We start from the raw sequence: 27,984 nt of genomic DNA, 5'->3' as shown, positions 1-27,984 counted from the left end.
GACCAAGGGACAGAGAGAAAGGAGAAACAGACAGAGGGACAGAGGAAATGAGAAATGGACAGAAGGACAGAGGAAATGAGAAATGGACAGAGGGACAGAGGAAATGAGAAATGGGCAGAGAGACAAAAGAAAAACAGAAAATGGACAGAGGGACAGACGAAAGGAGAAACAGACAGAGTGACAGAAGAAAGAAAAGTAAGAGAAAGGGACAGATAGGAGGGCGAGATGAAAGATGAAAGTCCTCTGATCTGAGCTCACTCTACAGCAGGAGGGGGGGGAAGTTTAATTACTTCTAACAAAATAACATCATCACCACAAGAAAGCCCCCATTTCCTTCAACCGGACCACCGTGCAGGCGAGTGTGCGTCGCTGTTTGTCTTGGGCGAGCTACACGCTATAAATAGGCTTGCTTTATGCATGCCACACTTTGGGGTGACTGCCCCGGTCATTTCCGCTTCCTTTCTGGCGACTGCTGTCCTACGGTGGGGCGCTGCAGCTGGCACGGAGCCAAATGACCCTACACAAATTTCAGCCTGACAGTTGACATGGTGACGGGTACTAAAAGAGTTGCTTCATATATGACTGTACACGGACTGTGACTCAGAGAAAGTGATGCAAAAGGTCTGAATTACAGCTAAGACTCGTTTACATTTACACTATACATTCAGTGGCAACTCCTACCTTGTAGCACCACCTTGCTGGTTTACAGATACCAGAAACAGAGGCTGTAGCTCAACTGCTGATGCACAGTTCATGTTAGTCCTCCTCTAGCCCTTCAGCAATGGCCAGTTTCTGACCACAGAGCTGCTCTTGGCTGGTTTCTTTGGGTTACTCGACCTAGCAGGAACAGCTCTGTGCCTGATATACTTGTAGCAGCTGAAAACACACCACTATGTACTAATAAAGTGGCCAGTGAGCTGAAGTACAATGTAGTTGTTTACAATAATGTGGCCAGAAAGTGGAAGCATAAGGTAGGTGTTTCTAATAAAGTGGCCAGCGAGTGGAAGTACAAGGATGGTGTTTCCAATAATGTGGCCAGTGAGTGAAAGCACAAGGTAGGTGTTTCTAATATAGTGGCCAGTTAGTGGAAGCACAAGGTAGGTGTTTCTAATACATTGTCCACAATGTTCATTATTATCAGGATATTTATATAATATTTAACCCGTTTTTTGCTATTAACATAGCAAATATTACACCATATTTAACCATGGAGAATAATTTCGTTCACTGATATTGTTTTTTATTTTTGTTGCATTCTATCTTTAATGTTATTTTAAGTTTCTAAAAAAATGTTTATTCATGGTTCGGGTAAAATTAAAAGTCTTTTTTTCATAGGTGCATTTACCTTAAATTAATGCCTACTGGGTTGAACGACTTTTACAGCTGTTAAGTAAAAATACAGTAAAAATACTGTTTTTAATTACAGCTTATTACTGTAACAGCAGAATACAGCTACATGTTAATCACAGTAATCTCGTGGCCCAGGTGGCTTTTAAGTCAGAGTAAACTGTTGCTATTCTACTGTTATTTACTGTTAATATGGTTCAGTAACACTGTGAAAGTAATGCCAGTAGTAGCCAACAATTTACTGTAATTTTCCATAACTGCAGTGAGGTATCAAGTATCAAGGCAGGACATTGAGTTTGTTAGGCCAGCAGTTTGTTAGCAAGGTTATTGCCTCTGTATCATGGAGTAGTGCACTAGAATGGTATTCCTTCTCTCACATAATAGACAATAAATCTTCAGCCTCTAAAAATCTCCTGTTCTCGTTCGTTTCGTCATTTGTTTCCCCAAGTTGTGCACCAAGTAACTGAGTTGTCTCACGAGTGGACAGTTTCTCAAACATGAATCTTTTAAAAGCTGTCTTGTGCAAATTAAATCTGCACTGACACAACGCATCTCAAGACAGTGATATACGAGTATCCAGCTCGTACAAGCCCAACGATTTGGCTCAAACGGGGAGCGCAAGGAGGATTCTACAGTCAGAGGCCGAGGAAGGCTTTCCGAACCCTTCAACAGACACTGAAACTGCTCACTAAAATGTAATGGGGGGTATCAAGAGGAAGCTCCTGACAGCGTGTACACACATACACACGAGTGCCATTGCTCACTGGCTGCTTGGATGGAAGCTCATTTTTCCTTTGTGAAAGCAGCGAAACAGCAAAAGCAGATGGTAGCAGTGAAGCGCTGGAGCTTGAGGCCCAAGCAAACCCTTTCAGCGGCATCCGTCTTCCAGTCCAAAGACCGCCAGGACTCTTCACTGACTCGCCGTCTCAGAGAAAGAACATCTCTCACAGGGACAGTCCCTGTCAAAAGCGTGTACACACCTTTTTCCGTCTTTAGTTTTGTACAAACTCAATACCTCACACATCCGACTCAAACCATATCAAGGATTTAACCTCTTATTGACCAGGGTATATTTTGGTTTGTCCATCTGAATTTACACGACCAAATCGTAAGGGAAATTATTCAGTAACTGCATGAAATAAATGTACATTTTTAATTAATTTATTTATTTATTTATTTTTTGTAAAAGCTCCCCTCAAATTAACAGAACATGTTTTATGATCACACATATTACTATATGCTTACAATTTGCTGCTGAAAGCCAAAAATCTTAGACGCTCTTTGTATTTTTGTATAAAAATAATTTGTACAGAGCAGATCACTGAAGAGACGCCATCTGTTTATAGTTTATAGCCCAGATTTGTGGAAAAATGGGTCGACTTTCAGTAGAAAAACAGTTGTGAGTTCAGCTTCTTTTCTTAAATTACATCACCCATCTATCTGACTGGAAAGAAGACAGTTACAGCTCTCATATGACCCCCACCTTTTGAATGTAGCCTATGAAATATGAAAGTTATGAAGAATACGAAGTGCGTTTTGGAACCACCGGTGGTTCCAGGGAGTTGAAAAGGATAAGTAATTTCCTATACAATTGCTCATGTGGTGTCTGACATCCTGTTATTTGCAGCTACTGTTTTCAGCTGCGCAACATTTTGATCTATTTAACACTTACGATCCCTGCGTGACTCCATATGTGTTAAATAAAGATGTCCTGATTTGACTTCATAGTAGAAGTCTGCACAATATCTCGTGGCACAGGACTAATTTTCAGTGTTGTTTGCTGGAGTGGGTGGGTAACCAGCCCACTGCAGTGACGTGACGAAGCATGCAAAATTAACAGCCTAAATAAGATAAAACAATCACTAAATCATCTATATAAACAATATTTAATGAAACAGTAAAACAATTAAAATGAATAAAGTCATTCTAAAGAGTTACGAAGCAACCGATCACATGAACAGCGAAGAAATTCTTGTAGCTTACAGAGACGGCAGAGCCTTCAGTTTGACGCCCATAGCTGCCTAGCAAAATACCAAAGTTACTCACAGTCAGCCTGATGACCGTGACTGCTGTGTTATCTCGGCAGAGAATAATGCATTTCTGAATAGACTAAGTCAGGCAGGCGTGGGACAAACGTTCCGGTTGCAGGCGGGAGCGGGACAAATGGTCCCGATTTTCTGCAGGAGCCGGATAAAATCTTGCGGGAGCAAAAAAGTCCAGTGCAGAGCTCTATTTCATAGTTTTTAAGTCTTTACTATACTTCTGTAGAAAATAGGGAAATGTTGACTTCAAATAGTTATAAAAGTTAAAAAAAATGAACAGTAAATTAGAATTTCATAAGCAATTTCGCTTCTCCTTAATGTTATACGTTCTCATATTTAAGAATCATAAACTGTCTGAACTCCACCATGGGGCCAGGCCTGCATCTTATGTTTTGGTCAGAGGGGCTTAAATCTATTTAATCTGATAAAGAAAACAGAATAACAAGTGCGATCTGAGACACAAATGGTTCACGCTCGTTTAGGAAATCTATAGGCTACCGCATCCCAGATGAGAAGCGCTGCGCCTGCAACAGATACAAAGCCCAGTTATAGCACATAGGAAGTGTTGCAGTAAAACCCTGATAAAAGTCAAGCTCAAGTTCACTTTACATTCCACTCATGTGGAATAAATAGAATAAAACTTAAAAAATTCCAAATGTTAAGAAGAGCCATTTTGTCCTTTCAACAAAAATCTAACCACCTTGAGAGCCACAACATTTTATGTCCATTTTACCATCTTGGCTGTAAATCTGTCTCAGTCTGTGCTGATGTTTAAGCTTTAGCTCAGCTACAGTCACTTTACTCGCATCTCCAGCGGGAAACTTAATCCATAAACGTAGAACAGTTTCTTGTAAAATGTCTTTCAACGTTTGACTTTTTACGAGGCTGAAGTCAGCATCTTGTTCGCCGTCATCTTGTTTAGCATCAGAATGTACTTGCTGCACCTTTTAAGGTGGAACAGGAAAATCTGAATGAGAAACTGCCTTCAGCTTCATCACTTTATAGTGTTTGGCAGCGTACTGTTGCAGATTAAACGTATCAGGAAACCAGCTGGAGTGATTATAAATGCAAATAACTCAATTTGTCTCCAAATTATCGATGTTCATCTTAAATCTTTCTCTTTTCCTTTGTTAGCTACTAGCAAGGTGGGATTGTTATCTGCATTACTATGGTGACCAGTAGTCTGCGTGCCAACCCTCACGGTTAAAGGGTGAATTAGCAGTTCTACATTAACTCCAGCGTTAAAGACCATTTATTGTTAAAACTGTGTTACAACGATCAGCAGAGCTTTATTTTAGTGCAAAGGACGATTATCTTTACCTAAATATCTAATTCTGCTGTGGAGCCACAACAGGGCAGTAAAAGAGTCGCATGTTGCTGACAACTGAGCTTTTAAGCTAAAAGGTTTGAGGTGACATAAGCTATGGTGTGACAAAGCTTGCAGCGTTAGCTAAGGTAAAGCGATGTGTCGGCCAAAAAAATTGAACTTCGCTTCTTTTCCACTGAACAGGGCTGACATAGCCAACATGTTAAGGAAGCAAGCCTAAAAGCACACTGTACACTACATTCCTAAATCACGTTTGCCTCACACCACATCGAGTTAAGTAATCTCAAACAGAACTGCTTATGTGACTACGGCAGCCTTCTAAAGCTTCCGCACACTAGACGAGAAGTGTACACATGGTACAAAGCACAGTTATAGCACATAGGAAGCATCTGATGAAAATCAAGTTCACCAAAAGTGATAAATTCCTGAAATGACGTTGCAACAGATGATTAGCATCTGTCTGTTGATCGCACAGACTTTAGATTGGTTGCTTTATATTGTAACAAAACCTTGTATCTCCATTTTTGTTGCTTTTGATTACGTGACTCATCCGGAGTCCAACATGCGGAACTTTCAATATGATGCTGAATGGAAATGAAACAGCCAGTCCCAGCCTTTTTACCCAGCGGCGGGGGGGGGGGGGGGGGGGTTTCAAATATGTTTCAAATAACGTCCTACAAATTTTGCTTAAATGCCCACCCCTTGTGAGAAAACGGCAAAATAAGCTAAGAGAGACATTCTTCTATGAGTAGCCGTAACAGACATACACATCATCTGGCAAGCACTCCTCGGTCAGAACCAAACATAGAATAAACATAATGACGAATGTTAGCATAAGCCAGTTAATCGGCTAGAGGGATAAATATCCATATCAAATATTGATTTGGCCATCGCTCTCAAAGACTTCCCAAAGCATTGTCTCATAGCAGCGTCCCAAGTGCATATGGCAACAATCTATAACGAGTCCCTGGTGCTGTCTCCACACAGCGTGTTTGGTTACCAGAACAGAACCTGCACTGGACATCACATCTGTCTCGACACACACCAGAGGACTGATGTGTTCAGGTTACAGCTTACGTCAGGATTCAAGCATGTGTGTTTGTGTAAGAGAGATAGAGAATGTGTGTGTCATATCTTTGGCAGTATATGGGACGCACGTTTTAACCTCATGTCTCGTGTCGACCTTCATTCAAGTAACGTATGCATGTGTGGATGTATACAGTCACTTTGGTAAAGATCAGAGATTCACAGCTTTTTTTCCCCCTGATTCAATGCCTACTACAGTTTCTGTGAGTGATTATATTGGTCTGACTGCACCTGTGTGTGATTAGTTAGGCCTGATCCCTGCCCTTGCACCCGTTTCCTTTCTAAAGTAGGAAGAGCTGTTGAAAACAACATGCAGCGCCACCATGACAACCAAACCACGAGCTGATTGGGAAGGAAACTAAAGAAAAGCTTTGGATCTATCCTATTATGGTCTTTGGCTACGTCCGCTTTACGAGTCTCATTGCTCAACTCCGATGTTTTGCTCAGGTTCACATTCATGTAGGTAAGTGATTCAAATCTGTCATTAATGTGATGAACCGGCGTCCTGAAATGACCCTCCTGAGCTCATCCTACTCAGTAACGTCACGTGAATGAATCACGTTCATCATCAGCACAAACTAACGAGCAGAACGAGCTTCGCTGAGAAGGTAATTAACTCTGATCAGCTCTCAGCTTCATTATTAGAGCGAGACGAAGGAGAAAAAGGTGAGATGTGTTGCTTTTCCACCGTTTACAGGCTTTAACTTCTGTTTGGTGCTGCTGCCATGGTAACACTGAATGATGGCGCAGTGGAAAAAAAGCACATGAATTCCGATCTGAGCGTCACATTAAGGTCACATGGCCACGAATTGGATACGTATCCAATCTTGGACCACATATGAAAGTGGCTCAGGTTGGATTTGAAAAGATCAGATTTGTGTCCACACAGCCCTGAAAACATCAGATCTGAGTCACATTAGGGCAAAAAATCGGATTTGTGTTGTATCGCAGATTGGAGTATTGTATTGTATCACTTGGGGCTAACATATTAGCTCGCTGCAGGAGCATTAGAGCAGGACACAACCAAGTACTGCACTGTTTTTGCACTTTTTCAGCCACTGCTTTTTTTAGCTGTACCAAAAATGCACCGAATTAAGAAACTACTGTATCGCTTCAAAACAAATAATGGATTTTGTGTATCATTACACACCCAACCCACAGATTTAGGCAGATTTTACTTATCATTTGTTCTCATAACTGAGTTTAATTGGCTTACCACAGCCTTAATGAAGATACTCTTACAGTGACTCAGAGAGCGACACAGAGAGCGGCTCTTGGGTTGAGTGAGTCAAGCAGACAGAGAAAATAAACACAAAAACAAACTGAGCTAAAGAATGTAAACTCAGGACTCATATCTCACACATCTGCGGAGTAAAAATAGCTGAAACACACGCACACACAGACGTGCACCCCCGAACGCTATTCATCTACTATGATTATTGCTGATTATTGCACATAAGAAAAGACTTTCATGTTCACACGAACCAGGAACATTTAAAGAACACTTTTAATGTTTTGTTGTATTTATATCTAAATTCGGTCCCCACAAAGACAGCAAAACAAAAAACAAACGCACAGACATACGCATCACACACACGTTTTTGGAGTGAGTCCTAACAGGAAACCAGTGACAGGGTCATGGGGGTCACTAGCTAAGCTCCTAAATCCTGATTGGCTGAAGAGCTTTTCATTCTCAGCACTTGGTCTGAAGATAGGATATCCTCTTCATCCAAGACAAAACACAGCCCGAGAAGATTAGGAAGTGTGGAGGAGGAGAAAGAATGACTTTTGACATGCTGGATGCCAAAAATACACACAATAGGGCAACAAATGTTGATTATTTGCAGTGGAGAACTTATTATTATTATGATTATTAGAGCTAGGCCTTCAGGACGGGCCAAAAATGTGAAAAACCTTTATAAAAAACCTAAGAAATAAAGCACCCCTACTAGAATGCTAATTTCTACTAGCACCCCTATGGGATTTTAGTAGTATGTTAGTGCTAAGCTAATGGCAATGAGGATATTTTGACCGTCCTAGATTAACGCTGCATTTACTTTGCTCCAGCAGCTCAAAGCACCACAGCGTATCCTACTCTTTTTCATGCATGACTGTGCGGTGCGTCAAAAAGTTTACGCAAATGAATCAGGCTGCTGTGAAAACAAACCACGTCTCTCACAAGTGCAGCTTTTTTCACACAGAACCGCCTCCAAAATAGGTGAAAATTGCATTTTATGGATACTGTGAAAAAGAATTAAGTACAAACGATGCAAAGCCTGAACATTACCGATAAAGGTATGCTAGTAACACGACACTCTAAGCGAGAAAATGGCTACACACACTTACCCAGGTAGCCATCCTGGTTGACATCTCCGAGTGGAGCGATGGCGCTGCCGTAGCGTCCAAACACATGTGTACCGGTCAGAGTGATGGGAGGAGAAAAGAGGAGCGCGTCCTCCTGCAGGTAAAGATAAATTCTGCCCACTTCCCGCGGCTTACTCTCAAACTCGCGGTCCATGTAGAGAGGAGCTCCCACCAGAACGTCATCCAACCTACAGACAAGCACACAAATTTATATACATATATGTTTATTAGTCCATCTCAGCACATATATACACACATGCACAGACACACATCATCTAAACCGCTTATCCTTCTGGGTCGCGGTGGGGTGCTGGAGCCTAAGCGCATATATAGTTGCATACAACTACATATAATTGCGCAACTATATATAGTTGTATGCAACTATGTACCCAGCCCATGTGGGCAGTCATGGGGTAGGGGGTTAGGGAACCAGCCCTGTGACCAGAAGGTCGTCGGTTCGATCCCCTGAGCCGACAGTACGAGACTGAAATGCCCTTGAGCAAGGCACCTAACCCCCAACTGCTCCTTGGGCGCTGCGGATAGGGCTGCCCACCACTCCGGGCAAGTGTGCTCACTGCCCCCTAGTGTGTGTGTACATTCACTAGTGTGTATGTGGTGTTTCACTGCAGAGATGGGTTAGATTGCGGAGGTGAAACTTCCCCATTGTGGGACTAACAAGGGTCTCTTAATCTTAAAAAGCTTGGGCACTCCTGGCCAGGCTACCTTTTGTTGATTTTTGAAGCAAAAAAGCAGTAAACACAACCTCTGCAACAATTTAGAATAACATTTTTCTGCAAATGTTAATTCACAGTTTTGATATATTTGACGATTTCATTCAACAGTCATTATGGTATGTGCAGAACTTTGGACATCCCTACTAAGTCAGTCCTTAGTTGTTGTTTTAGGAATTCTATGCCACTCTTCCTTGCAGAATGCTTCCAGCTCTGTGATACTCATGTGCATTCTTGCACAGCATGTTTAAGTCAGGGGGACTGTGGGGGTTGAAGTAGTTCATGGTGGATTTTGAGGTACGTTTTGGTCAGTGCCCTGTGGTAGAAGCCAGTCCTTTTTTCAGCTGCAGTTTCTTGATCTACTGGGTTACATTTGCTTCCATAATTCGCTGATATTTAGTGGAATCCATTCTTCCATCTACTTATGGAATGTTTGTTGTACTACTTGTTGCCATAGTAGATCCACCTCCATGCTTAACAGTTGGCACATCAAATGCTGCTCATTTGTGTCTCCAAGTATACCTTTCATGACTGTGGCCTAAGAGTTCCATTTTTATTTCATCAGTCTACAGCATTTGCTTCCAAAATGCCTCTGGCTTATTTCCATTGCGATTTGCATAATTCAGGTGTTGACTTGATGAGGTCACAGGTAAGCTTGCCTTCCGATGACTTTTACATCAGAGCCTTCCTGACTTGGAGACCAATCAGAGGCTGTGTTCCTGACTTGTTGACTAATCGGAGGCTGTGTTGCTGACTTGTTGACTAATCGGATACTGTGTTCCTGACTTGTTGACCAATCAGAGTCTGTGTTCCTGACTTGTCGACCAATCAGAGGCTATGTTCCTGACTTGTTGACCAATCAGAGGCTGTGTTCCTGACTTGTCAACCAATCAGAGGGTGTCTCACTGACTTGTTGACTAAACAGAGGCTGTGTTCCTGACTTGTCGACTAATCACAGGCTGTGTTCCTGACTTTTTGACGGAACAACACCACCCTTCTGAGCAAAACAAAAGTAAGCCGTGAACCCCAGATGGTTAATGACAAATCGGACAGTGAAATTAGTGAGCTGGAAACGCTCTGACATCTTTTTATAGCCTTCCCCTGCTTTGTGGGCATCAATCAGCTTCATTTTCAGACCCTCAGCCAGCTTCTTAGAGGGGCCCATGAGGATTTAAGTTTTCGAATTGTCTTTAGCTCACAATTCCTAATAATGATTCTTGACCTGCATAACTTGTTGTAATGAGTCAATTAAGGCTAAAGCAGGGGTGTCCAATCTTACCCACAAAGGATTAGTGCAGATGATCAGTTTGAAGGCCGAGGCCAACTGATTAAACAAGTAGAATCAGGTGTGATCCTGCTTGTTTGAAACGAAAACCTGCAGCCACACTGACCCTTTATAAATAAGAGTGGACATTCTTGGCCTAAGGAGTTCATTAAGCTTTGAGGCCTTTTTTATGGTTTACTGCAGACATTGTGTTTACTATGTTTTCACTTCAAAATTCAACAAAATATGTAATTTGGCACACAGTCCATAAGTACAGCAACACACAAATGAACTTTTCAAGATGCTTGGCTTCCTACAAAGAGGTCAGCAGAAGAGCACACACACACACACACACACACACACACACACACATATGTACACAACACCATCAGTCTTTTATAAGACACGCGTTGAGTCCCCACTTACGTCAGTCCTGAGACTGATGGACTGATATAGAAAGAGTGCAGGACCCATAACTGGACATAAGCACTATAGAATATCCAGTATAAAACATGAAGCCATCAAATCGGCATCAGTCCAGCCAGCCAGCGTCAGACAGACCACGCCACAGAATGTCAGAAGCCATAACTGCAGTGAGATTGATGGCTCAAATAAAAACGTCCTCTTTGGGATCAGACGCTGAAAATGCTGAGAAATGGTTTGGGGTATTTATGGAAGGATGGAGGCCGAATTTTCCTGCATCTCTGAACACAGCAGACCTGAAGCCAGAAGAGTGAAGAAAGGAAAGAGAAAAAAAGGACGAAAGAAAGAATGAAACTAAGGAAAAAAAGAGGATTCACAAAAAAGATATAATAGAAAAAAGAATTAAAAACAGCAAGAAATATAGAAAAGGAAAACAAGAAAACTATGAGAGAAAAATAAAAAAGGAAAAAAGAAGGCTATGACAACAAATATGTAAAAAAAAGAAAATCAAAGATAAAAATGTAAAAAAGACAAAAAGAAAATGAATGAACAAAAGAGAGTTGGAGAAATTAAAAACAAAAAAATAAGACACAAATATATTAAGCAAACAAACAAACAAACAAGAGTCAAAGAAAGAAAAGAAAGAGTAGAATATGAAAGAAACAGAAGAAAGAAAAAAGAAAGAAAGAGGAAGTAAGAAAGAAAGAAAGAGAAAAAAGAAAGGAAGAAAGAGAAAGAAAAAGAAAGAAAGAAAGAAAAAGAAAGAGAAAGTAAAAAGAAAGAAAAAAGAAAGAGAAAGTAAGAAAGAAAGCAAGCAAGTAAAAAAGAAAGAAAGAAAAAAAGGAAGAAAAAGAGAGAGAAAGAAAGAGAAAGAGAGAGAGAGAGAAAAAAGAGAGAAAAGAAAGAAAAACGAAAGAGAGAGAGTGAGCAAGAGAAAGAGAGAGAGAAAGAGACAGCGTGAGTGAGAGAGCGAGAGTGAGAGAGAGAGAGAAAAAGAGAGCGAGAGAGAGAGAGTGAGAGCTCTCTTTCCTGAGATTTGGTGCTGGGGGCTTATTTCCCCAATCTACAAGAGTGGAGACAAACTGGACCCTAATAACTACCGAGGCATCTGTGTGAGCAGCAACCTGGGGCTTCCTTACCGAACAGTAAAGGATAAATTGGCTTTCTACCAAATCATCGCACTACCGACCATATTTACCCCCTACACACCCTGACCAACCAACATACTCACCAACAAAATAAGAGAAAAGTTTCTGCATTTTTATAGATTTTAAAAAAGCCTCTGATTCTATTTGGCAAGAAGGTTTACGTTACAAAATTCTCCAAACCGGTGTAGGAGGTAAAGTCTATGACATCATTAAATCAATGTACATCAATAATAAATGTGGAATAAAAATTGGCGATAAAATGACAGATCTCTTCACTCAAGGGCTGTGGTGTCAGACAGGGCTGCAGCTTGTCCCCTACTCTATTTAATATGTACATTGATGAGTTAGCGGTGTTACTGGAGCGATCTGCAACACCTGGCCTGACGCCAAACCAGTCGGAAGTTAAACTTCTCCTCTACGCAGATGACCTTGTGCTGCTGTCGCCCACTGAAAAGGGGCTACAGCAGCCCTTGGATCTGCTAGAGCAGTACTGTCAGAACTGGGCCCTGACAGTAAACCCAAACAAATCTAAAGTCATGATCTTCCAAAAGAAAGCCAGATCTCAGGACAGCAGATATGTGTTCAGTCTAGGTGACGCCGCCCTGGATCAAACGCTTTCATATGATTACCTGGGACTAAAGATTAGTGCCTCAGGAGGCTTCGGGCTGGCAGTGAATGCACTGAAAGAAAAGGCCTGCAGAGCCTCAACTCAATCAGGAAACAATTCTCCAAGATTAATATCCAAATTAGAATCTGGACAAAGATCTTTGACAGTGCAGTCCAGCCTATTGTGCTGTATGGTAGTGAAGTCTGGGGTCCACTCAGTCATCATGACTACACTAGATGGGACCAGCATCCCACTGAAGTGTGCTGGTCTGAAGGAGAGAGTGTGCGGTCACTGCAGGACAGGTGAGGTAGAGACAGAGGTGCACTTCCTACTAAACTGCCCAAAATATGAATCTATGAGAAATAAATACTGTAATCAATTTGAAAAACAAATAGCAACAACAACTTCAGGACGTTGGGAGATGAAGATAAATCAGTAATTATATTAGGAGAGGGTCCTTCAGCGTCCACTGCAGCCAGATATGTGTACGAGTGCCATACGCTCCTGGACAGTGAGTGACCACCAAACCACAGCCTTTTTCTTTTACTCACTGTTATATATGTATATATGTAATACAGATGTCCATTATTATTATTATTATTATATTATTATTATTACAATTATTATGATTATTATTATTATTGTTTGTTTTTTATTTTTTTTATTAACTTTTGATATATAGATCATTTTTGTTGTGCTTTGACAATACAAACTGTACATTTGTCATGTCAATAAAGCAAACTTGAACTTGAACTTGAGAGAGAGAAAGAGAGAGAGAGTGAGAGAAGAAAGAGAGAGAAAGAGAGAAAGAAAGAGAGAGAGAGAAAAAGAGAGCGAGAAACAGAGAGAGAGAACAGAGAGAGAGTGAGAAAGAAAGAGAAAGAGAGAGCGAGAGAGCGAAAGAGAGAGAGAGAAAGAGAGAGAGAGAGAGTGAGAGAGAAAGAGAGAGAGAAAGAGAGAGAGAGAGAGAGTGAGAGAGAGAGAGGCTGTTCTCTCGTGTGTCAGGCTGTGCGGTTCTGTGTGACGGGGCTGAAGCTCAGTGATGTAACGTAGCTTTACTGTGTTCTACATTCCAACCAAGCGACCAAACAAACAGTGTGGCGCTCTGTTCTGATTAAAGTCTTATCAGACAGGAAAACAAACAGACGACTTTAGTCTATGCTTTCTTTTTTCTTTCTTTCTTTTTTTGCATGGTTTCAAACCAATCGTCCATTTCTTCGGCTATTGTTACGATACATTCAAACGCTCCGCGCTGGCGCAGACTCAAAGCTGCAGTAAAGCCACTGTTGGTTCATTGCTCTGCATTCCGTGCTTAGTGGCTTTTGTGTTTGGCACCGTGAGCTCTGGGGGCTGTTAGTGTGTGCATTACGGGGTAAACACAGGGCTGGAGTTAATGGCGAACACAGCATAAACTCAAACATCACCACGCTACATTTCCAGCTACGATCTCGAGTCAGAGAGAGACCACAGGCAATCAGTCTATCTGTCCATAAAGACCAGAGAGGAAACCACAGACTCAACAGAGGGAGACCCCAAAGAGGACACAAAGACCACCTTACTCAAACACAGCACAAACACAGAATACACTCAGACAACAAGAGGAGGACAACAGATGAGAGAGAAGAGAAGAGAAGAGAAGAGAAGAGAAGAACAGAGGAGAGCAGTGGAGAAGAGAATAGAAGAGAAGAGAAGAACAGAGAAGAACAGAGGAGAGCAGTGGAAAAGAGAAGAGAAGAGAAGAGAAGAGAAGAGAAGAAAAGAGGAGAGCAGTGGAGAAGAGAAGAGAAGAGAAGAGAAGAGAAGAGAAGAACAGAGGAGAGCAGTGGAGAAGAGAAGAGAAGAGAAAAGTGGAGAGGGAAGGAGAGGAGAGGAGAGGAGAGGAGAAGAGAAGAGAGGAGAGGATAGAAGAGAGGAGGAGAGAAGAGAAGAGATGAGATAAGAGGAGAAGATAAAAAAAGAGAAGAAAGAGAAGAGAGGAGATGAGAAGAGAGGAGAAGAGAGGAGAGTAGGAGAAGAGAAGAAGAGGAGAGAGAAGAGATGAGATAAGAGGAGAAGATAAAAAAAGAGAAGAAAGAGAAGAGAGGAGATGAGAAGAGAGGAGAAGAGAGGAGAGTAGGAGAAGAGAAGAGAAGAGGAGAGAAGAGAAGAGATGAGATAAGAGGAGAAGATAAAAGAAGAGAAGAGAGAACAGGAGAAGAGAAGAGAAAAGAAGAGGAGTGAAGAGAAGAGGAAGGAAGAGAAGAGTAGGAGAAGAGAAGAGAAGAGAAGAGAAGAGAGAACAGGAGAAGAGAAAAGAAGAGAAGAGAGGAGAAAAGAAGATAAGAGAAAAGAAGAAGAGAAGAGAAGAGAAGAGAAGAGAAGAGAAGACTAAATTTGTCTTTTTGGCATTGCTATATTGCTTCATCTGGTGTTCATTCTGTCCCTCAATGACCAAATCAACAACAAATACACAAACATCCAAACAAAAGTCCACCTCATAAATCTGACTTCATCTGTGGACGACACAGATAACAGAATTAAGAAGCCATTAAAGTCTCAAAACAGTCCTAAACCCAAAGCTCATGTCCAACTACACACACACCTCGTAAAAAACCCCAATTTGCACTTCAATTCAACAAATCAAACAAAAACAAGACAAAACAAGACAAATAAGAGGATCTAGTCTCACTGTGGGTGAAGAAAGCGTGACGGTGATGACGCTGGTGTTGTTACACTCTTTTAAGCGAGGAATAAACTCACTTTTCATTATGAATGAATGAATTATGAAGCTGGTGCTGAATACATTCCTGTACTAATCCATTCTTCACCCTTGTCTAATTGTGACTGTATTGTGTGTGTGCCTTAACTACTTACCCATCTCCATTCAGGTCAGTCACTGCCACAGTGTATCCAAAATATGAGGCCATCTATGAGAAACAATGTTGCGTCAACTAAAATCGAATCATGCACTCTGGCACAGACCACATGAGACATAATTTGTGAGAATACATGTTCACATATTTGATTACAGTAAAAAGAAATCCACTTAATCCAAAGGTAATGCACGTATATTGTATTCCACAACAAAGGGGACACTTTTCTAAAGCCTTTATCAGCATTATTAAAATCATATGCATGTTTTGGGAACTCTGTTTTTCTCGGTCAGGGGTACTGATACATGACAAAGATATACATTTAGGCCCACTTTATTAAAAACAGAGCCACTCTTGGTTGGACGATTCTGGGTTGGATACATTGGTACCAGCACTATATACTACCACGTCAGGGTCACTGCTGTGTTAAGAATGGTCCAACACCCAAATAATATCTGCACAACAGCAATCCTGTGGTCACAAACTGACCAACGATGAATGGGGTAGAAAGAGTCTGTTTAATGTTCAGCAACAGAGGGGATCGAGTCTGTAATCATACAAAAGTCAGAAACCAGCCCTTCATTAATTTAATTCCCTGTTAAAACAGCCATCAAGTAAAAAAGAAAGCAGAAAGCGTATATTTAACCAAAGCCAGGAAGCTGAAGTACAAGGTAGGTGTTTCTAATAAAGTGGCCAGTGAGTGAAGCTCAAGGTAGGGTGTTTCTAGTAAAGTGGCCAGTGAGCTGAAGTACAAGGTGGGTGTTTCTAGTAAAGTGGCCAGTGAGCTGAAGTACAAGGTCAGTGTTTCTAGTAATGTGGCCAGAGAGTTGAAGTACAAGGTAAGTGTTTCTAATAAAGTGGCCAGTGAGCTGAAGTACAAGGTGGGTGTTTCTAATAAAGTGGCCAGTGAACTGAAGTACAAGGTGGGTGTTTCTAATAAAGTGGCCAGTGAGCTGAAGCTCAAGGTAGGTGTTTCTAGTAAAGTGGCCAGTGAGTTGAAGTACAAGGTGGGTGTTTCTAATAAAGTGGCCAGTGTGCTGAAGTTCAAGGTAGGTGTTTCTAATAAAGTGGCCAGTGAGCTGAAGTACAAGGTAGATGTTTCTAATAAAGTGGCCAATGAGTTGAAGTACATGGCCAGTGTTTCTAAAAAAGTGGCCAGTTAGTAAAAGTACAAGGTCAGTGTTTCCAATAAAGTGGCAAATGAGTGGAAGTATAAGGCCGGTGTATCTAAAAATGTGGCCAGTGAGTTGAAGTACAAGGTCCGTGCTTCTAATAAAGTGGCCACAGAGCTGAAGTACAAGGTGGGTGTTTCTAATAAAGTGGCCAGAGAGTTCAAGTACAAGGTAGGTGTTTCTAATAAAGTGGCCAGTGCTCTTGCACATGACCATATATGCACATCCATGTTCATTCCAGTCTCACGTTGGGGAAAAGTTGAAGTCTGTATTAGTGTCTTTACGCTGGAATAAACTGACCTGCTCTCCAGTGAAATTCTGAATGAAGGTCAGATTTGTGGAGTTAATCACAGCGACCTAAAAAAGAAAAATAAGATTAACTCAAACATAAAACATTTCAACCATATGACAGATCCACATGTATTGCAGAGTTATGGTAATGTAGGCATGCAAACAACAACTTCTGCCAAGGCCGAGCGGCTCTCCCTATGTCAGAGTCTTAGTAGCGTAATAATTACAGCCAGAGTTGCTTTATTGAAGCTTTGTGTGGCATTTCTGACTAAGACATTAAAATCAAACTGAGCCTGACGCGCATCACGCAAGATCATTAGGGGCAGAGAAAACATACCACAAGTTTAATACGAAATCCCCGTATCTGACTTCCAATGGTTGAGTCTAAATCAGAGCCAGAAGGGGAGGACCCCGTCCTCAAAGCCCGGCATAGTACAGTCCAGCCTGGGATCCCTTCATAACATCTAAAATAGCATCCAGATGAGGTGAGGCAGGGGCACTAACCTAGACGAGCATGCTGACGCACATTTACACATCCTTGACTCTTCCCTTAGAGTCAGACCGCCTTTAACCTCTTTCAAACTCGTCTTAAAGAGAATGTCTCCCATACACCAAAGGTAGATGATCAGCCAGTACATGTTTAGTATCTGAAGTAGAGCCACGCAGCTAATGTAGCTAAAAGTTATATCCCACCAATCAGCATCATTAAAACTGCATGCCCAAAAAAATCTCCCCCTTCCATATTCTCCCTGTTCTGGAGAGTCTCTCAAAGCAGTTAAAAGCACAGAAGCCCACCGGCTCTTCATGTCAGGGTGGGTAAAGGATCCCATGGTGTTGCATAAAGAGGAGATAGCTCTGTGATCATAGGAGGAACGACATCAGCTAATTAACACAGATGTGATCAATGCTGGCCTTTAGATAACTTTAGCTGATGTTAACAGCCGAGAGATGAACAGTCGTCCCCCTAACGGAGCTGCAGACCGCCGGTGATAACTTTACTCTCTGTTTCTGGAGATTTAAATGAGGTTTAAATGGAGAAACATAAGCGTTAAATATCAGACTGAATGTCGTGGGTTCGGAAAACGACGTCGTGTTTCGACAGACGTGATTCTGTAAGTTTGCTAGTGCAGTTAGTTCAGAGTTCAGCTCCAGTCTGAAACCCCTGCACTGCATAACTGTGGTTTCCTGGTTAAAATACCTGATATTATTAGCTAATTAATCCCTTCCTGAGCTGAACGAGGTGAACAGCAGAGAGAAACACTAAACTATACAGTGCAGGAGCTCCAAGCCTGGAGTCTGAAAACACTGAATTAAAGATCTTGTCTTTCTTAGCTTTTGTCGCATCTTGCACACCGTGCAGCGCAGTCACTCCCTGATTCGGCCCTCAAAACGGCGGCGACTATACAGCGTGACGTCATGTGAAACGCGAGGTTAGTTAGGTTAGGTGAAGTGTACTTACATAACCGAAGCTCTGCGCTCCTCGTGGTACCCCCTGCCACCAGCTCTGAGGACAAAAGCATGAAAAAAGGCCATAAGTATACAGACATACAGATTCTTAAGACGTTTACACACGCCAGTAGCTTTTATACATCTTTGGTTATTATTACTTGAAGAAACTGACTCCATCTCAGAGAGAGAAAACTAACACAAACATGGTCACTTCCTGTGCTGTGAGAGGCCCTGTGTGTGTGCGTTTGTTTATGTGTTAGCAGAGCTTTGCTTCTCTTTCTGTAAAACACACACACAGACACTTTATCAGGGTTATCTGGGGGTAAACAGTGAGGTGAGGATGGTGAGTTTTGGAGAGTTCGTCTCTATCAGCACCGCGTCAATCATTCCCACATAAATATTTAAGGGAGAGAGAGAGACACAGACCGAGGGAGATGGAGTGAGAGAGGAAGAGAAGACTGCTGTCTGATGGATGAGTGCAGTGATGGGAATGGAGTGTGTGTGGGTGTGTGTGTGTGTGTGTGTGTGTGTGTGTGTGTGTGTGACAGCACCCAGCACCACCCAGTAAGACCAGACCAGGGCTCTACGATATAGCCAAACGAACATGTTGCGTTTGCATTGCTACATAGTGCGACATGCCTTACAATGTATTGATCTTTGATCCTTGTACGATGTAAAGATCCTCCAAAACTGAGACAAAAAAGCAGCTGTCATTCTTCTCCTTTAATCACCTGAATGTGGGTCATTCTACAGAAACGTTTTTTGTGTTCTTAGCGTTTACAGATATATTATACTTGAAAAACATATTAGGGTTACAATTTATTTACATTTTAAAATAAAACAATAAGTTATTTTAACAATTACAGCTTCTTGAGCCTCAATTTAGCAATATTGGTTTTTCAATCAATTATCTAGAATTCCAAACATCACAAAATTGCTCGTCCTCACAGTCATGTGTAAAGGCTGAGTGCCTTTTTTGAGAAAAAAAAACATGTTTTTCTGCAATTTTAACTGCAATAATCTATACATGACTATGAAATATATGATTTAAATGACAAAGAAAAAAATATAATAAAAATAGAATATAATTATAAAATATATAACGAAAGTTCCCCAGGAGTCGTGTCACTGGTGTTACCGTGTAACAAAAAATCTCTTATTTTGAAATAAAAGTCACACTGATGACATCACTCGACTTCCTTTTACCTATTTTCTGAGGATCTATGAAGAAAAGCACATGGTGAGTCCACTGTGTCTTTCAGTTGTCAGAGATTTTCTCATTTAGCTCATGATTTCATATGAAGCTTTTAGCTGAAGTCACTGGTGTGACCGACTTTATTCTGAGGTAATTGTGAAAAAATAGAACACAAATGGATTAAATTTCATATTTTAGTGGATATTCCATGATTGACAACATGTGGTTTGATGCTCTGTAGCAGAGATTTTGTGAAATGCATTTTTCATTAAAATGTCTCTGGTGTTACCGTTTCTTATGTGTAACACCAATGACGATCAGTAACACCAATGACTCCTATGGACAGATAAAAAAGTGGATGTTTCTGTAGAATGACCCATGTGCCACACACAACAGCTGCGTTCCAAAGCCTAGGCTGCATGTCTCGGCCGCTACGTCATAGCAGGCCATTCCAAAGTGAAGGACCCTCCATATACAGCCTAGAAATGCAGCCTACATTTTGTAAGAGGCGACGTTCTGGTGGCGTCACCACGCAGGTTAGAACTGCTCCATTTGTGTGACCAATAGGCTACTAAGGAGGAGTCCTCATAGGACAGTCCTACCGAGGACCCGCACTACCTCGGCTGCAGCCCAGGCTTTGGGACGGAGCTAATATGTGTGGATTAAGGCTGAGGAACATCACAGATGCTCACAGAACACAACAAAACACCCAGCGACTGGTTAGAAACTCATTTCCGAACTGCAGCTTTCTGTGGTATTAATAATATAAAGGCCAATATCAGGATAATGATACACAAATGTTGTATTATGTACTTCTACCAGACACAAAGCCCACTCCTCTCCTACTCATCGAAACCTGCTGTGTCCAAAATGCAACAGCTCTACCCATCTGTACCCATTCTGATACCCCCCCCACTTCAGCCCCCCATCCCAAACTACACACCACACCACAAACAGAGCCACTAACACAGCACAGACAGCAATTCCCTCTCCCCCAGTCTCCCAGCAGACCTCTACCAGACCCAGTATCAGAGAGAGAGAGAAGAGAGAGAGAGAGAGAGAAAGAGAGAGAGAGCAAAGTGCAGAGAAAGAAAGAGAGAAAGAAAGAAAGAAAGAAAGAGAGAGAAAAAGGAAAGAAAGGAAAAAAAGAAATATATCTCACAGAATATATCTCACAGAAATTGTGAGATATCAGTATTTGTGTAAGAGAGAGAGTGTGAGAGAAAGATAGAGAGAGAGAGAGAGAGGGAATGAAAGGGAGAAAAAAGAGAATATATAAAGAAACAGAATACAAAAAAGAAACAAAAAACAAGAGCAAAGAAAGAAAGAAAGAAAAAGACAGAAATTGTGAGATATCAGTATTTGTGAGAAAAAGAGAGAGCAAAGGGAAGATGGGTACAAAGAAAGAAAGAAAGAAAGAAAGAAAGAAACAAACAAACAAACAAACAAACAAACAAAGAAAAAGAAAAGAAATTAAACAAACGAGACAGAAATAGTGAGATACCAGTATTTGTGTGAGAGAGAGTGTGAGAGAAAGACAGAGAGAGAGAGAATGGAAGGGAGAAAAAGAAACAGAATACAAAAAAGAAAGAAAAAAACGAGCAAAGAAAGAAAGAAAGAAAAGAGAGAGAAAGAAAGAAAACAAAAAAGCGAAAGAAACAAAAGAGATGGACATATCCGTATCTGTGAGAGAGAGAGAGAGAAGAAGGCAGATGGGCAGACACTATAAAAGAAATAAATAAAGAAAATAAGAAAGTAAGAAAGAAAAAAGAAAAGAAAAGAAAAAGCAAGAGAGAGTGGGAGATATATGTATCTGAGAGAGAGAGAGAGAGAGAGAGAGAGATGGAGAGAGAGGGAGAGAGAGAGAGAGAGAAAGAGAAAGAGAGTGAGAGAGAGAGAGGGTGAGAGAGAGAGAGGGCGAGAGAGCAGACAGATGTGTGGTGAGCAGAGGCTGGTTTCTCTGACAGAGAGCTCAGAGTGCTCTGTAATTTTGGGCTGAGACTGAGCAGAATGATCAAAGCCCAACACAGTCAATGAAGCCCCCATTACTACCACACACAGAGTCTCTCTCTCACACACACACACACACACACACACACAGAAAACAAGCTAAAGGACACATAACTTTTCACTTACTTCTAACGCTGGAATGGCGACAGCTCTAAATAACTAATTTGATTAGCTCGCCACCCTCGAAGACTGGGGGGATATTTTATGTTTCTCAGGAACTCATTTCCCACCACTCACTCGAGTCAATTCTCCATAAGAAACCGCATGTCGTTTTACACACTCCAGAGCCAAATTCCCATCAGGGACTGGGGTGTCTAAAATGAGGTAAAACTCACAGTGTGACTGTTTTCTTTCAGTTTCAATTCAATTCCTTTCCAATTTTTTTTACCTTTATTTAATTTACTTATCCATGCGCCGCCCGCAAACATTTAACTTCATGAAAAACTGAAGCTGAATTACTTGCTTGATGTGTCGGTATAAGACAGAGACAGACAGACAGACAGACAGATAAGTAGAGACAGAGACAGGGATTTTCACCTTGCTGTGAATCACCAGTGAATTCCCCAACCGCTACAGAGTATCCTAAAGAACAGAGGGAGGAAAAAGAGACAGGATAAGTCAGACTGAGGTCAGGAGCACAAATATAATTAATTCTTCAGTTCACTATAAAAACGGATATTCAAAGTCAAACACTTTCCACATTTTTTGTAATGTGGGAACCTGGGTAAAATTTTAATAATGGCCCATTTATCTGGTTAAATAACCATAACAACTGTGAAATAATACTATTTTCCTTTAATTAATGGTATTTAACGCAGAATTTCATTTGGGGTTGGGGCTGAAAAATAGGAAAAAATGTCAGGTATGAAAGCCTTTTATACACTTATACTCATATACACTGCTGTTCAAAAGTTTGCAGTCAGTGTTTTCAATAAAAAACAGTTAGATAAATGTGTATTGATGTGTAGTGAGCTGTAAGAAAATAAGAAAAAATTTGATAAGTTTATACTGATGAACGGAGCTGTAGAGGATTCCATAATAGCTGAGAATAATTTGATAACTATAAATGACAATAAATAGATAATCACAGTATTTTGATCACATAACAACTCATAGCTAACCCCGAAAAAACTTGAAATATAAGTGTAAAAATAACGTCCTATGTACTGTACAAGTTATCACTGAATAAAGGAACTAATGTTTTTAAAAGAGTATTTTTACTGTAAATTTTACATTTTACTGTAATTTTACATGATTTTTAATAGTGTATCACTATATTCAGTATTCCATATCAAGTCTTGGACGAAATGCATTTTCATACAAAACCTCTATCTGTCCGCCCAACTCCACACAAAACTCACCTGAGGCCTCGGTAAAGAACAAGTGAAGGCTCCTAGTGTTAGGACCATAGTGTGTATGTTTATATGTGTGTGTAATAAACTGGGTCAAGGCCAGTTCTGCTGACCTGTAAAGCTGTGTGTAAAGAAAGTCCCTGACATAACATAAATCAGAGCTTTCAAAAGCTCCACGAACCACATCACACACTGCTGCTCAAAAGGTTGGAATCAAAATGCAAAAAGTTAGGAATCTATGTTTTTCATGTTGTATACACACAAATATTATCTAAGCTGCCTATCTTTCTGGGTTGCGGGGGTGGGGGGGTTGGCTGCTGGAGCCTATCCCAGCAGTGATTGGGCAGAAGGCCATTTTTTTGATGTTTCAGTAAGCTGTAAATAAATATTTGTGCCCAGTCAAATGACACATTTCCTTGATTTTCTTCTTGTTAACACATCCTCTGCAGAGAACACAACGAAATACAACACAATTTCTATTTACTTGCTGAATTTATCATGTCGGACGAAAAAAATAAATAAATAAAACAAACATAAATGTACCATATTTTTTGCACAGGCCACATTAAGTTACTTAGTTTTTGCAACATGTTAAATTTGGTAAATACACACTAATTTTACATTAAAATGCGCAGAAGTGAGTTCTCTGAAGAGGACGTGTTAACTTATCTTCACTTTTAAAAAAATCAACAAAGCTTTGACCAGGGGTGCCGAAATTTATGCCATATGATTTTATAACACCAAAAATGAAGCTATAAGAAAATCCCAGAATACCTCACACTTAAGTTGTCAAGTATCTCTCCTAATACTATTAGCTGCACCTATTGCTGAGTGTTTAAGTTGCAAAAGGCCAGCAGAATGGGCCGCACATGAGCCTAAGACCACCACGCCAAATGCCAAGCATCGGCTAGAGGGGTTTAAGGTCTCCCAGCAAAGGGCTGCGAAGCAGTGGAACTACGTTCTCTGAAATAATGGAGCTCCAACCAATTGCTTTGGGATGAGTTGGAGTGACCCAGAATTAATCATTCAACATCAGTACCTGACCTCACTAATACTCTTGTGGCTGACTGCAATCAAATCCTCACAGCAATGTTCCAACATATAGTGTAAAGCCTTCCCAGAAGAGTAGAGGCTATTACATTTATGGCAGACGCTCTTATCTAGAATTTTGATAATTTTACACAGGTAGGTGAAGGTAGTGTTAGGAGTCTTGCCCAAGGACTCTTACTGGTACAGTGTTGGGGGCCTAACCAGGTGGGGATTGAACTCCAGTCTACAGTGTAGAAGGCAGAGGTGTTACTCACTACACTATACCAACCACCATAGATGTTATTGCAGTAAAGAGAGAACAAACTCCCGATTAATCCCCTTGATTTCAGAAGAACCAGTGTATGAGCCACTGTCTACATACTGTACAGCGTATTTCAAATGTAGTGATCGCATAGGCCCTTTTCACAAGTAACGGAAGTGCATAAACGCTGGGTAAAAAAAAGTTCTGCTGTTGCCTTTCGGACAGTTGCTAACCTCAGAAACACAGGCGTTCATATCACTTCAGCCACCACAGAAAGGTGTGCCACCTTATCTTTGACATTCTTGCCAAGACTGAAATTCGAGGATCTGCCCAGAATGGTTGGGGAACCAAACACACAACAATGTGGGAGTCCAAACTAAATATGATATAAATGATTCGAAAAAACTCCTGCACAGCTATCAGGGAACAATAACGTGAGCTAACGTCTACAGAGTGATCAACCAATGGAGAGGTGAAAATAACTATAACCCAAAACGCTAGGTTAGCCATATTAGCCGGAGATGTTGAAACAGCTCGCTAACAATAAACTAGTTAAAGCGGCAACAAGCTGAACGCATGCACATCCCTACAGGGGGGCACGCCGGGTCATCAGCGTCCGTAGCGCCACTGTAGACGGTTTCTTGTTGCGTTTATAAGCACTCAGCTGGTTTCCCGATTCTTCTAATCTGCAACGAGAAACTGTCAAACACTAAAAAGTCGTGAGGCTGAAGTCAACTTCTTGTTCAAATTTTCCCATTCCACCTTAAATAGTGCAGTAGTTACATTCTGGCGGCTCAGGCACCATTTAAGGTGGAAACACTGGCACCAGTGAACGAACATCAACTCTCCACCGAGCGCTCGCTCTCTCAGTCGCTGATCATTTTTGAGGGAGAAAATGAAAACTGTTCCTCTGAAAGCGGCTGCAGCAGCAACTTTAAAGCACAAACTGCATTCAGTGTGACGTTAGTCAGCAGCGGTGAAATGCAGAGGTTCTTTTAAGTAGAAAGTAAGCTGTATACGCTCAACTCGTCAACGTTGTTATTGTAATTGCTTTAGTGGAAGCAGCGTTACCCTGCAAACGACTACTTCCAGCAGAAAAAATGCGGAAATGTGAAAAAGGGCCTATCCAGAGAGACATACACACAGTCTTACCCAGGTAGCTGTCGTCATAGGCATCCGACGCGGCGCCTGTCTGTTTTTCTCCCTGCACTTTTCGGAGAACAGCCTTCAGAGAATAGCCATTTAAAATCTCTGCTACTCCTGCAGTGATGACTTGACCTAAACATGCACACAGAAACACCGTAGGTTAACATATGTACAGAAAGATGCAAGCAAACACACTTGTCCCTGACTTAAAACCCAATTGTGAAAACAGTTGGAACAGTTGGAAAAATGTGAATAAAGACAGACGGCAATGATTTACAAACCCTTTTAACTGAAAACAGATACTGAATATTTCAACGACTGATTTGTTTTTGTGTTTATATACGCTTATTCTAAATTTGATGCCTGTAACATGTTCCAAAAAAGTTGCGACGGGGGCACGTTTATGTTTTACTTTGAAGAACATTCAGTAATCATTTGGGAACTGAAGACACCAATTATTGTAGTTGTGAAAGCAGATTTTTCCCCCCATTGTTGTTTGATGTAACACTATGGCTGCTAAACAGTCTGAGGTCTCTGTTGTCACATACTGCTCTTCATAAAGCACTCCAGGCAGGCCAGTCTAGCACCTGCACTCCCTTACTACAGAGTACAGAACACATGCAGAATGTGGCATGGCACTGTCCTGCTGAAACAAGCAGTGTCCCTGAAAAAGACGTAGTCTAGATGCCAGCATGTTGCTCCAAAATGCATCTATAGCCCTCAGCATTAATAGTGCCTCCACATTTGTGCAAGTTACCCATTAACACACAACCCCCGTACCATGACAGATGCTGGCATTTGAACTTTACGCTGGTAACAATCGGGATGGTCCTTTTTCTCATTGGCCCAAAGCACAGACTTTCAATTGGCATCAGTCCATCTCAGATGAGCTTTAGCCCAGAGAAGTCGGCGGCGTTTCTGGATATTGTTGCTATATGGCTTTCATTCTGCCCTTCTATAATCATACAGCATCTCCGGTTACCTATTTAGCTGTTTACATTGGAAAAGTTCCCAAACAGGTTTTTTTGATCATTCCACAAACTTCCTAGTATTACACTGCCGCTGTCCCAGAATTGGACTGAATTTTGGGGAGAAATTTTGGAGCGTACATTTACAAAACTCTATAAAGTTGATGAGGTAAATTATTAAATATCTCTTCTTTGTGCTGTTGTCAAGTAAATAAAGAATCTAAGAAGCTCCAACATTAAGGACATGATTACTTAGGTATTGAAATTTGGTAGTAAATGATCATTTTAGGATACTCAGTCACATGTATGTGAGCACAGAGGCTTATCTCTCTGAAAAAGAAGGAAAATAATCAGAAATGAAACAGCCAAACAGGAAACCAAACCCTACATGCTTCTCTGAAGTCAAGACAAAACTGTATAGAGAGAGAGAGAGAGGAAGAGAGAGAGAGAGAGAGAGAGAGAGAGAGAGAGAGAGAGAGAGAGAGAGAGAGAGAGAGAGAGAGAGAGACTGTATTTTCTTCCCACTGAAGGTTAGACAAACTCATTATTCTCTTTTATTAGCAGAACTGCAGGCTGACCTGGGCCCCAACCATTCATCTCTCTATGTACGTCTGTGTGTCTGTGTGTGTGTTTCTGCCTGTGTATATCCACAAGCTTCAGAAGAAATACTGTCAGTACAAAGAAAAACACTCTTTTTATGATACAAGATAAGTTAGAGCTGAAACATCTGCTTGCGGCCTGACGTGCGAATACCTTCTAAAAATACAAGGGAGAATTCTGCCATTTTAAAAATGTTCTGTACAATTCAATTGCTAAGATGTAAAAACAGCCATTCAGAGTGGTTTGGTGTGAAATGCTCCGTTCTAGAGAAACTGACCCAGCCAGAACTGTTCACAGTGGTGGTGATAGGAACCAGACGTCCACCTCTAAAAGCTCCCTCACAGACAGTTAGTGCAAGAAATGGTTATGAATTTGCTGCCTGATGTCTGAGACACTGTTTTACTAATAAACTTTTTTTTATACATTCTGGTACATGCAGGGTGTTGTGAGGCAAAATAGTCCCCAAAGAAATCTTTTCCACTATTTTGCCACTATCAGCATTACATACATACACTCAGATGACGTGTAGGTTCAGTGGTGGTTTTGGATCGTAAACAAAGATTTCAAAGGAGATTTTCAGACCACATCATATGAGTTTGTGTATTAGTGTCACACGAACAGGCTCAATCAACATCATACTGATGAAAAAATGATGTCAATGATAGATAGTTTTGGCTGAGTTCTCTATAAATACTCCAACGCAATCATCAGATTCATGCGCTCTGGGCCCTCAAATCTTACACAGAGTAGTTTTAAGCTAAATGCTCAAAGGACTAAATAAAAGCTGCAACCTATTCGCAAAAAACTAAGTACCGAAACTTAAACTGAGGTTCTAAAACTGAATCCACAATTATGGATTCTTATTTAATTTGCACTCAAATATTTTCCTGAAGAGATCCCACTTAAATTAAAGGGACAACAAAAGGCAAAATTCACTTTAGATGTTTTATGTTTGTGATCACAGACTTTTTTAATCTAAGAACACCATCATATGCATTTTCACTGGTTTGAGGCTTGAACACTGAATGCAGTGAACTTGTAAACATGTAGTTATTAGGTTAAATTTCCTCACTTAAGACAACATTGTTGATAATGTTGGCTATAAAACTACTGAGATCTGAAAACTGCACTCTTCTGAACTGCGATTTAAAAATAAAAAACGATTCATCGTCCAGCCCTTCAATATGTATCTCATTTCACTGCTTAACCAGGTCTATTTATGCTGTTTTTGTAACAAAACCTGCAGTTGGTCAGTGTTACATAAGCACTGACAATATCCACCATATCGCTGTTGTCGGAAGGACCTTGTATCTCCAAAA

The 27,984-nt window shown here is 41.0% G+C and overlaps 1 protein-coding gene across 1 annotated transcript in view; it reads right to left on the bottom strand.

Annotated features, from left to right (window-relative positions):
* Positions 1-27,984, bottom strand: part of itga8 (integrin, alpha 8) — a 154,880-nt gene that overhangs the window by 96,392 nt on the left and 30,504 nt on the right. The window contains exons 7-13 of the mRNA XM_036558569.1: positions 25,104-25,229; positions 21,846-21,890; positions 20,277-20,287; positions 18,114-18,146; positions 16,664-16,720; positions 15,193-15,245; positions 8,149-8,354 (exon numbers count right to left, since the gene is read on the bottom strand). Coding sequence (XP_036414462.1) covers positions 8,149-8,354; positions 15,193-15,245; positions 16,664-16,720; positions 18,114-18,146; positions 20,277-20,287; positions 21,846-21,890; positions 25,104-25,229 — 531 coding nt within the window. The remainder of the gene's footprint in view (positions 1-8,148; positions 8,355-15,192; positions 15,246-16,663; positions 16,721-18,113; positions 18,147-20,276; positions 20,288-21,845; positions 21,891-25,103; positions 25,230-27,984) is intronic.

This window comes from Colossoma macropomum, unplaced genomic scaffold (assembly GCF_904425465.1).
Source record: "Colossoma macropomum unplaced genomic scaffold, Colossoma_macropomum, whole genome shotgun sequence".
Taxonomy (NCBI): domain Eukaryota; kingdom Metazoa; phylum Chordata; class Actinopteri; order Characiformes; family Serrasalmidae; genus Colossoma; species Colossoma macropomum.
This window is presented reverse-complemented; position numbering and strand designations above follow the sequence as displayed.